Raw genomic sequence first — 12,244 nt, 5'->3', positions numbered from 1 at the left:
TAAGTTTAACTTCATGCATCTGAAAGTCTGGAGCATGGGGAGGGGCAGAGGGAAAGAATCTCAAGCAGACTTTCTGCTGAGTGTGGAGCCTGATGCAGGGCTCAGTCTCATGATCCTGAGATCATGACCTGAGCTGAAATCAAGAGTCAGATGCTTAACGGACTGAGCCACCCAGGCATCCCTAATGTTATGTAATAATGTAATATTTAGAAATAACTATTTATTCACTATTAACCCCCGGGGTGATTTCCCATTGTATTTTGTAGGTTGCAAGATAATACTGGATTCATTTGATTTCATTGAAACTTTTTGTTTAATGTGTTTACTAATGTGTTAATATTTTAGCTTTATAAGTGTTTATTCTTTCCTAAGTTTCTTATTTTGTTTCCAAATAGTGTTCTCAAACCCCAAAGATAAACTAAGGGCATGAAAAGCCTTGTTATTAAGAATGTACATCCAAAGAAGATCTAGAAGTACTGAATTTTAAACTTGAGACTTTTTCTTGGAAATCACTCGGTTTACTTGAACCAGGCATAAGATTTCTATGCATTGAGGGTGCCTGGGTGGCTCAGTTGGTTAAGCGACTGCCTTCGGCTCAGGTCATGATCCTGGAGTCCCGGGATCGAGTCCTGCATCGGGCTCCCCGCTCAGCGGGGAGCCTGCTTCTCCCTCTGACCCTCTTCCCTCTCGTGCTCTCTATCTCTCATTCTCTCTTTCTCTCAAATAAATAAATAAAATCTTTAAAAAAAAAAGATTTCTATGCATTGAATGCTGTGTAGCAGTTAGCTCTTTATAAGATTTGCAGTGGAGATAGATAAAATTTAGTGACAGAACAGTATTCCTCTCCTTTTTCTCATAAGTTATACTTATAATGTGATATCTTGGAGGAAGTTAAGTGTATTGGGATTGCAAAACATTTTGCCTTCTGTTTATTTTAATGGAATTGAGGAAACTCCTGAAGAATATTAGGAAAATTGTAATCGATGTGGGAAACTAAGTCTTAAACTTGTGGTCATATGGGGAAGGGAGGTATGAGACCTTACCGGTCATATAAAAAAAAGTATACAATGGGATGCTACAGAGTGCCTAATAAAATTTTATGTGCTTGTGTATGCGTAGTACTGTGTGTGTGTATTTACACACTTGACACGTGTACTACCTCATTTAATCCTTAAAATAGCCCCTAAGTTAGTTATGCCATCCTACTCTTCTTGGTATCCTCAATTCTATTTGACTCCACAGTCTTGCTCTTACCCATAAGATACATAGGTGGATTGAAATCCTCGTTCTGCCAAACGCTAACAATGGGAAGTCAGTCAGATTTGCTTCTCTTAGCCTTATATGAAATGAAGATAATAGTAGTACTCTACATCAGGGTTGTTGAAAGGATCTTGTGATAATTTGGTTTTTACCTTGGGACGATTTTGTCCCTTTGAGGACATTTTATACTGTAGTTGTTAAAGCTCAGAATAGGGAGGGTGTTTTGGCATCTAATAGGTAGAGCAAAAATGTTGCTAATTACCTTAAAATGCATAGTACAAACTCCCACAAGAAAGATCTGGCCCAAAGTGTTAGTGGTGCCAATGTTGAGAAATTGTGATTTGTGACCATCTTGGTATACTGCTAACATACCAGACCAGTTTCATTTATATCATCACTACGGGCTGCTACTAGTGTGAAAAGAAATGTTTCCATTTGACTATTCTTTCCCTTTAACTCCTATTACAGCCTAAGGGTTACTCTTAAAAAAAAAAAAAAGATAAGAGTACGTAAATTGAATAAATGAAATTTTTTCTCTTATTTATATTCTAAAATGTGAAATGGGAGAGAGAAAGGGGAAAAAGTAGCAAAAGTATTGTAGAAACAAATTTACATTGATACATAGGTGTCAATCTTTTTTTTTAAGATTTTATTTGTATATTAGCGAGAGAGAGACAGCGAGAGAGAGAGAGAGCACAAACAGGGGGAGTGGGAGAGGGAGAAGCTTAGTGGGGAGCCCAGCGTGGGGTTCAATCCCAGGACCCTGGGACCGTGACCTGAGCGGAAGGCAGACACTTAATCGCTGAGCCACCCAGGGCCCTCATAGTTGTCAGTCTTAATAAAATGTTAACTTTGTAGAGAAATTGTCAATGTGCATTTTAAATTATGAAGGTAATCTAGGTATATTTTGAAAAATATATTCTAGGGTAGACTTGTAAACACATATGCTTATTATTTTAGCCTTTATTTTATTTTTATTTTTTTTGAAGACTTTATTAGAGCACATGCGCCTGTGCATGCACATGGGGGGGGTGTAGGGTGGGGGTGGGGTGGGGTGGGGTGGGGGGCCGGGGGGAGGGGCAGAGGGAGTGTGAAAAGCAGACTCCCCACTGAGGGAGCCTGATGCGGGGCTTGATCCCAGGACCCCAAGATCATGACCTGAGCTGAAGGCAGACCTTAACCTACTGAGCCACTCAGGCACCCTGTCCTTTATTTTAATTATTTTTACTATATTAACATTTTTTGGTTATTTGTCCTGTAGGTATTACCTCATTTGGAAATACTTGGGAGACAGGAAAAAATTTCTAACAAAATGGCAGCTTTTCGAAATCATTGTCCACATTTGGATTCAGTTGGTGAAATAACGAAAGAAGACTTAATACAAAAATCTCATGTAAGATAGAGTTTTTTCCTTCCTTAAAAAATTATTCATTTTACTCCCAAATACGTATTTTTTAAATAAATTACTATAATACTGTGTGTTCATGAGCTCTAATTTTTTATATGATAGTCAATTGTATGTGTTTGGCTGTGTCAATATAATGATAATGTCGTCTGTGATTTTTGTTTCATAGGGTACTTGTCAGGATTGTAAAGTCAGAGGACCAAATCTTTGGGCATGCCTGGAGGTATGTGTGTGTTCCTTTTCAAAAGTTTAGTATTATAAAAATTTATATCTGAATAAGGGTAACTCTAAGATTTTTTGACATTCAAAGGATTTTATAAATGAATATGCTTGAAAAAATTCATTACCGATAACAAGTAAACTTTGGGTTTTAACTTGCATTGCTTTTGCGGAGTTTTAGTAAATCATTAAAATATTTTATGCTTGCCTTTTATTAGAGGTGGCATTAGCTTTTAGCTTAGAAATATTCTCACTTAATTCTTCTGTTCCTAATACCTTTTGGTTAAAATAATTTACTATGTAAAGTCACTTAGTCATTGATTTAAAACGTGTGATCAAAACTTAATTGAAATTGCAGTGTTATTGTTCATTTACACATATTGTAAAATGCCTTATTTTTCTTTTGTATAATTATTTTAGAATAGATGTTCATATGTTGGTTGTGGTGAATCACAAGTAGATCACAGCACCATACACTCTCAGGTATGATACAGAATTTTTTTTTCTATCTATATATTTATTTGCTTGCTTGCTTTTTAGCTTTTATTTTTAATTCCAGTTAGTTAACATACAGTGTCATATTAGTTTCAAGTGTACAATACAGTGATTCAACAATTCCATATATTACCCAGTGTACAGAAAATTTTCATGCAAGATGTTTTTTAAAGAGAGTCTGAAGGATACGGAAAGCGAATACATTATTTCAAGTTTTAGTTCAAAATTTTGCCCTTTTTCATATAAGAGGAGTTAAATCTTAGCTTATACTTTTTAAAAGGTGGGGAGGGGTATTGCTAAGATCAATATTAGATTGAGATTCTAATTAAGAGAGTAATGATTTAAGAAATATGCCACCTGATTTATGAAGATGATAGTTGGAATTTTAGGAGATGTGAAGATTGAAGTTAAGAGAGGATGCCTCCACTTGATATAGGACCTGGCTAACTTCAGGTCTCAACTCTTATTATCTTCTGCACATTCTCTTAACTGGAGTTCCCTTTTTACTTCACCCTGGTGGTTTGGTGCTTGTGTGTAATTCTGGCATGCCTCTTTTATAGTAACTCCCCTTCTAAACTGTAAGTTTCTTGAGAATGAACTGTTTTCTTCACATTGATATTTCTATAGCATGAATTATCCTCAGTCAGGGTTCCTCGAGAGAATTAATTAAGCCTGAATATCCCAAGGCCCTCAGGCATCATTATACATACATTACTTGTCTTTTGTGCATCTAGAATGGTAGTGCTATGTACCATTTTTAGGAGAATTGAAAAAATAGTTACTAAAATAATTTTCTGTAGGGCACAAATTTTCTTGCAGAACTCCAGTTGAGAAAGGCTGGAGCTTTATATATCCAAGATCATACATTCACTATTGCTTGAGCGGTTTTTTGCTGTGACTCATGTCATTGGGCTCATTGTTTTGCTACTCTGATCTTCTAGAATTGTTACTGTGCTTTTGTCAATTATTTTCTTGTATTACACTTAACTTGCTAACTGCAAAACAGAATCTTACTCTTGTTTGTCTTCATGCTGAACAGTGGTAAAAAATGACAATAGAATAATTTCTAAAGTAGGGTTAGATACTGTTACTATTCACTGTACTTTAGCAGTTTACCCGAAGAATGTGTTTTTGGTGTTCCAGTTTTAACTCTTCTCTTTTGAGTATATTGTTATTCATCAAAGACCAGCAGTTTATCTTATATGATTTTTTAAAAAGATTTATTTGTTTGAGAGAGAGAGATCAGGAGCAAATGAGGGGAGGGGCAGAGGGAGAGGGAGAAGCAGACTCCACTGAACGCAGAGCTGGATGCGGGGCTCAGTCTCATGACCCTGAAATCATGACCTGAGCCAAAATCAAGAGTTGGATACTTAACCGACTGAGCCACCCAGGCACCCCTCTTATATGTTTTTTTTAAGTTTATTTTTTTAGTAATGTCTACACCCAGGGTGGGGGTTGAAGTCATGAGTGAGAGTCCAGTGCTCTTCCAGCTGAGCCAGTTAGGTGCCCCCTTATACGGTCTTTTGAAATGTTTTCACCTATATCTAATTTTGGTTCCTCTTCTCCCCTCCTGTGAAATTATATAGGAGACAAAGCATTATCTAACTGTGAACCTTACCACTCTTCGAGTATGGTGTTATGCTTGCAGCAAAGAAGTATTTTTGGATAGGAAATTAGGAACTCAGCCTTCTTTGCCTCATGTAAGACCACTTCAGCAAACACAAGAAAACAGTGTCCAGGTAATAATCTAACTTTATTTAATTAAAATATCATACATTTTCAGGTAGTGATTTCAGAATTTGTCATGTAGTTGTAATTTAAAACCACTCTACCTAATTTGTACTTTAAAAATTTATGTAATGTGCCTTTTTTCCTCGATTGAAACACTGAGGCTGGCCTTTGTTCTTTTGTAGAATGATAGGTTATGGTAAGATTGAAGCCCACCTGTCTGAAGATGGAAAAGCACCTGTTGTGATCTTAGCCAAAAGGCCGAGAAGCGATACCTGTTGTGTTTTTAAAACTTAAAAAAAAAAAAAAAACTAGTTTAAAAAGTGTATCTTTTTCTAGCAATCTGGTTCTAGGAGAGGGGGCAGGCCTTCTTTGATAGGGAATTACAAATACTAATTCAGCTCCCTGTTTTTCATTTCTCTCCCCTCTTTACCCCCATTCATATTACTAAGAACATTTTACTAATTTATCAAAAACCAGATAGGATATCTCAAAGCTTAGCATTGACCTTTGGTTCCAAAATATGTGTGGGCTTGCAAAGATTGATCACTTAATTTTGAGAATTTTCCGGTCGTGTAAAAATAGGAAAAAGGAAATGAAAAAATTAGAATAGTGGCTTCTAACTTACTCTGCTCATTTCCTCTGTATGGTTTAATAATTAACACATTACTGAGCTTTTTCCTCCTGTGTCATAAAAATCACATTGTATTTCTATACTTTACTTCCTTGGTACCAACTCTTCTATTTTTCTTTTATATCTTTGTATCACATTTTGATAGTAGACATTTATGCTAATAAATTCGCTTGCCATACACATTCTGTAACTAAACTGAATAGGTTTTAGACAAGGTGTAACTTGTTGCATTTCTAGTTTCATGGTGAATGGCTCTAATGGGTAAATCACCACATTACCATTACCATTTCTCCCACTGATATTTATTTATTATTCAGAAATGTGTTTTTTGTCTTTTTTGAATGCCTTTATAGTTTGAAAGTAAATTTTCGTGAACACTCCTGCATTATTAACAAAAATGTGGTAACAAAAAGTTTAATCACATAAGGAACTAATAACAATTTATAAGGGTAATACTCAAAGGTGGTTGAAAAAATAAGTGCAGATGGTTCACAAAAGAGAAATATAAATAAAAACACATTGACAAAATAATCATCCCTGACGAAAGAAAAGTAAGTTAAAACAGCTGTCTGTTGCCATTTCTGCATACTCTTTTTTTTTTTTTTAAAGATTTATTTATTTATCTCAGAGAGAGAGAGAACACAAAGGGGAGGGCCAGGGGCGGAGGGAGAGAGAAACCCAAGCAGATTCGTGCTGAGTGTGGAGCCCGATGTGCGGCTCAATCTCATGACCGGAGCCGAAACCAAGAGTCTGTAGCTCAACCTCCTATGCTACCCAGGCACCCTGAGATTTCATACTCTTAATGAATGTTGAATCTGGTTGAATAAATATACTGATACTTTTCTGATGGCTTGTAAATAATTCTTTAGTGAGTTATATTTATAACACATAAAAGGCATGAATTTAATTTCATGCAACTTCCTGATCCCATTGTTGAAGAAATTACTCAGAATAAAAAATGTTATTTGTACAAATTTTTTTAGTATAAATTTTTTTTTTTAAGATTTTATTTATTTATTTGACAGAGAGCAAGAGAGCACAAGCTGGGGGAGCAGCAGACAGAGGCAGAGGGAGAAGCAGGCTTCCCGCTGAGCAGGGAGCCCAATGCAGGGCTCGATCCCGGAACCCTGGGATCATGACCCAAGCCGAAGGCAGATGCTTAACTGACTGAGCCACCCAGGCGCCCCTACTATAAAATTTATATGCTGTTTGAACCCAATTCATTGGAACATTAATTAAAAATAGTAGTCCTGCCCTACATCGGGCTCCCTGCTCTGCGGGAAGCCTGCTTCTCCCTCTCCCACTCCCCCTGCTTGTGTTCCCTCTCTCACTGTCTCTCTCTGTGTCAAATAAATAAATAAAATCTTTAAAAAAAAATAGTATTCGAAACCATTCAAAGGTCATTAATAAATTTTTAAATAGAAATTTTTTCTGGGAGGTAAAATTTTAAGTGATTTTTTTTTTTAAGTCTCTATACTTAAATATAAGTGAGACTATGGGGCCAACTCAAATGTTCAGTATCTACAGATACCAGGAAAGTAAAGTAAATAAATGTATAAAGTGGGTGGGTATAAAAGTACATGTACATGCATTGTAGAGGTGGAATAAGGCTGTAATAAGTTGGAGAAGCAGAGCACATGCTAAGTGCATGCTGCTCTTCAGTTTCCTCCTTTAACTGAGTGTTCCTAAATGGGTTCACTATAGTTCGATCTTCTATTACAAGAGATCTTGCATAATCCGAGTTTTATGTGAGCTCTCCCCATTTTTAAAATACTAGATCTAAGTTTTTCTTTTGTTAGGCTTTGTCCCTTTTTTTTTGTTTTTTAAGTGTGGGCTAGCGTTTGACCAACAGATCACCAATTGTGACCTTTGAGTTAAGCCAGTACTTGGAAATTAATTCTGGAATTAATATTTTATTACTGTTTAAAACAAGGGAATTATTTCATATGCGCAGAAGGATGCAAAATAAGTATGGTAGCAAGTATCAGGAGAGATTGTAGAAGTCTGCAGATAAGTTGGTGTGTTATGATAGAAAAACTTAAGTATTTTTTTCCTGTAAAAAGAAAAATCTGGAAAGACAGTGTAGGGTATTGCACTTAGATTTTTTTTTAGCCGTAATGTGAATTCACTGATTTGGATTGGAATTCACTGAATTAATTGTGTTTAAATTCAGAAAAGTCACAAGTGGCTTTGTTATTCAAGTACATATTTTAATATAGATGTAGTGACATGCTCTTACCTAGTGTAGATCCTTATTGATTTCAGGATATAAATGTAAATTTTATTCTGATATACCAGAGTTTGTTCTTAATAGTTTTAAAATAACATCTCTTAACTTTTAGACTGTAGATGTATATGAGATAAAATTTAAAAAAATTTTAACATAAAGGATTTTTTCAAGTTAGCTGTCTTTTCTGTTATCAAGGATTTTAAAATACCCAGTAATACAACATTAAAAACTCCTCTGGTTGCTGTATTTGATGATTTGGACATAGAAGTGGAAGAAGAAGATGAACTTAAGGCAAGAGGTAAAATAATTCTCCTGTCACACCTTTGTATGGCACTGCCCATTTCTTTAGGAAACTATGTAATGTGAAAATTTCGAACTCCAGAAGTGAAAGGGACTCTAAAGATGTGAATGACCAAAAAGGAAAAAAAATTTGGTCTTGTAAAATTTCATTTGCAAGGAAAGCAGACTGGCAGCTTTGAGTGATGCTTGGTTTCTCTGACATCACTTTACCAAAGCCCACAATTCTTAGTATAAACTATCTGTATATAATATAGCACAGATTTTGTGTTTTGTAATTGATACAAGGGAATTTTAATGTTTTAAATGTGTATTTAAATAATTATCTGAAAATTAACACTAGTTTAAGCCTGAGGTCTGAGTTGTTCAAGTTGTTATTTTGTATTTCCAGAATATATATTTTTTATAATGTGTTTTTTTTTTAAGATTTTATTTATTTATTTGACAGAGAGAGACACAGCAAGAGAGGGAACACAAGCAGGGGGCATGGGAGAGGGAGAAGCAGGCTTCCTGCTGAGCAGGGGCTCGATCCCAGGACCCTGGGACTATGACCTGAGCCGAAAGCAGACGCTTAACGACCGAGCCACCCAGGCGCCCCATAATGTGTTTTTTTTTTTAATTTTCAATTTTTTGAGTAAACTCTACTTCCATTGTGGGGTTCAAACTGAGAACCCCAAGATCAAGAGTCGCACACTCCACCCATTGAGCCGGCCAGGCACTCCTAGTTTGTATTTTCTTAACATAGTTTGGGAACCATAATAAGTACCATATATATTTACATATTCAGTAAACATTTGTAAAATTAAGTCATTGTATTATTGAATGATGACATAATTTCTGATTTTTTTTAATAGGTCTTACAGGTTTAAAAAATATTGGAAATACTTGTTATATGAATGCAGCTTTGCAGGCTCTTTCTAACTGGTAAGTAGTGAAATAAGCTTTGTTTGTATAACTTTTTAAAGTCACTCTTTGAGGAAAAAAAAAATGAAGTCACTCTTTGAGCAGATGACCATGCTGCTAGTATATGGGCATACCACCCTGACAGTGCCTGATCTCTTCTAATCTTGGAAGCTAAGCAGGTTGGGCCTGGTTGGATGGAGGGAAACCATGCTGCTGTAGTATGCTTAAAAAAAAAAAAAAAGATGAGCAGTCAGAGGAGAAAAGAAAGAAATACACATTAATAGTAATGCAAGAAAGAATTAATTCTATTCAATTTCCCTAGCCAACAGGATCCCATAAATCCTTGGCTGTACTTCCCTCATCCTCCTCAACGCATTCTTCTCCTTCCCTCTCACTTTCTGAAATGGTCCTATTTAGAAAATTATGTGGATCAACTAAAACTATGTACATGTCCTGAAAAAGTTATTTTTTCTTTCTTGTTAAGTAATCCTCAAGGTAGAGTAGGCAAGAATCCGGGTTGGGACATAATCCATTGTTGTCCCAGTGGGGTTACTCTGTTCATGCTTTTGGTTTCCTGAGACTGCTCATTCTGGCTTAGACCCTAGGTAGTTGTGTGTCTTTGAGCAAGGTATTTGTTTTTACATCTAGACATTTGCTTGAACTAATTTCTCATCATTTTTAGAGATGCTATGAAAATATTTTATACTTTTCTATAGGTGGAAAAGTCAAAGTGTTCAGATTTTCTTTTTTTTTCTTTTTTTCAGCGAGTGAGGAAGCAAGCAGGGGTGGGGGTGGGGTGGGGGAGTGGCAGAGGCAGAAAGAGAGAATCTCAAGCAGGCTCTATGCCCCAGCACAGAGTCTGACACGGGGCTTGATCTCAGGGCCCTGAGATCATGACCTGAGCCGAAATCAAAAGTAGGCCGGCTTAACCAACTGAGCCACCCAGGCACCCCAGATTTTCTTTTTTCTTAATCATAGTTTTACAAAGTAGGTAGGGGCAGTGTGGAATGCTGTGTAGACATCTGTTAAGTCCATCAGGTCTAACATGTAGTTTAAGTCCAGTGTTTCTTGATTTTCTGTCTGGAAGATCTATCCGTTATTGAAGATGGGTATTGAAGTCCCCTACTGTTACTGTATTGCTCTTTATTTCTCCTTTCAGATCTGTTAATACTTGCTTTGTATATTTAGCTGCCCCTCTGTTGGGCTCATAAATATTTACAAATATTCTCATCTTGATGAATTGATCCTTTTAACATTTTATAATGCCCTTCTTTATATCTTGTTACAGCTTTGAGTTAAAGTCTGCTTTGTGTAATATAAGTATATAGCTATCCATTCTCTTCATTTCCACTTGCATGGAATATCTTTTTAGGATAGCCAATTTGTTGCAGGTCAGGGTTTCGTCCTTTGTCCATTCCGTTTCCTGTAACTATTTGAATAGATTCACAGAGGTTCCCTCCAGCTAATCAGGCTCATAAAAGACAATATTGCCTTTTAAATGCTAACTTGAGCCACCAGGTAGGTAGTAGTACCACTTACTTAGATATAGAAGCTTGGAGGAAGAATAGATTCACTTGAAAGTTAAATTTTGATTATGTTAAATTTGGGTATTTGCTATAAATATGGAGTTTAGATGAGACATTTGCCTTTCTTAAATTTGACTGTCTTTGGCATGAGCATGAAAATTTAAGGTCACCCCAGGAAAAGAGTATATAAGGAAGACAGGAAAAGTTATAGGATCGAATGCTGAGGAACCTTGATATTTATATATCTGGTAAGAGCAGAAAGAACAATAAAGAGGGAAAAGAGTTGCCAGAGGTAAAGAAGAAAAGCAGAAAAATTCATCATTGTTAGAGAATGGTTGTTGAAGAATGAGGGGTAGGTCCCCTGTAAATAAATGCTATTAAGAGGGAAGTGAGAGGTGTTGACTGAATCTGGCAGCATTGAGGAGGCTTATAATGGTGAGGTCAAATTTGATTTGAATGGGTTGAACATGAATATGAAGAAGTGAATGTGAAGCTGTAAAAGGAAGCAAAGTAATACTAGATTATGTGGCTCTATGTGCTGCCAATTCATTGCATGCCTGGAAGTCAGTATTAAGCTTTGATTCCACTTCAACATTTTTCTTTTTTTTAATTAGCCCACCTTTGACACAGTTTTTTCTTGATTGTGGAGGACTAGCTCGAACAGATAAGAAACCAGCCATTTGTAAAAGTTATCTCAAACTGATGACAGAACTGTGGCATAAAAGCAGGTATGTACTTAATATATTTATTCTCTTTATTATGTTTTTAAATGAATATCAAATATTAAAAGGATGCAGGTGCACATATATAGAGCTGAAAAAAGTAGATTTGAGACAAGTTCATTTTAGGGCATGTTATATTTCAAACTGAACATCCATTTGAAGTATCTGGACTGGACATCTAGTGTTGAATTGCTAAAGCTGCGATTACTGACGCTTGAGTTGTAATGCAGGAGTAGGCATTCTGACAATGCTAAAATCAGACCATAGGTACTTAACATGAATGTTCATTTTTCTCTTTACACTTACTTGCTCTAAAGTGTAGCATTAGAAGAATAATTGATGTAATATTTTACTAATTTTGTTTTAGAACTATTTAGAAAGGTGCTTTTACCATTAGTCCTTTTTAAAATTTTTATTTATTTTTAAAAAATATTTATTTGAGAGAGAGAGAGAACACAAGCAGGGGAATTAGCAGGCAGAGGGAGAGGGAGATGTGGGGCTCGATCCCAGGACCTTAGGATCATGACCTGATGACCTGAGCCGAAGACAGACACTTAAGCAACTGAGCCACCCAGGCACTCTCGTCCTTTTTTTTTTTTTTAAGATTTTATTTATTTGAGAGAGAGAAAGAGTGAGAGTTAGAGTGGGCGTAGGGGCAGAGGGACAAGCAGACTCCCTGCTGAGTAAGGAGTCTTGAAGTAGGGCTTAATCCCAGGACCCCAAGATCATTATCTGAGCCAAAATCAGATGCTTAATCAACTGAGCCACCCAGGCGCCCCTTGTCATTAGTCCTTTTTAAAGGTTCCTGGGAAGTGCTCAACCTTT

At 36.2% G+C, this 12,244-nt stretch overlaps 1 protein-coding gene across 4 annotated transcripts in view; it reads left to right on the top strand.

Moving 5' to 3' along the window:
• Positions 1-12,244, top strand: part of USP33 (ubiquitin specific peptidase 33) — a 59,558-nt gene that overhangs the window by 15,279 nt on the left and 32,035 nt on the right. For all 4 annotated transcript variants that reach the window (XM_027614441.1, XM_027614422.1, XM_027614416.1 and 1 more), the window contains exons 2-8: positions 2,522-2,653; positions 2,835-2,888; positions 3,305-3,367; positions 4,966-5,118; positions 8,167-8,269; positions 9,123-9,192; positions 11,312-11,425. In XM_027614441.1, coding sequence (XP_027470242.1) covers positions 2,573-2,653; positions 2,835-2,888; positions 3,305-3,367; positions 4,966-5,118; positions 8,167-8,269; positions 9,123-9,192; positions 11,312-11,425 — 638 coding nt within the window. In that variant the 5' untranslated portion in view covers positions 2,522-2,572. The remainder of the gene's footprint in view (positions 1-2,521; positions 2,654-2,834; positions 2,889-3,304; positions 3,368-4,965; positions 5,119-8,166; positions 8,270-9,122; positions 9,193-11,311; positions 11,426-12,244) is intronic.

Source organism: Zalophus californianus, chromosome 4 (genome assembly GCF_009762305.2).
Source record: "Zalophus californianus isolate mZalCal1 chromosome 4, mZalCal1.pri.v2, whole genome shotgun sequence".
Classification (NCBI taxonomy): domain Eukaryota; kingdom Metazoa; phylum Chordata; class Mammalia; order Carnivora; family Otariidae; genus Zalophus; species Zalophus californianus.
The sequence above is the reverse complement of the archived record's forward strand: the minus strand, read 5'-3'. Positions and strand labels throughout refer to the sequence as shown.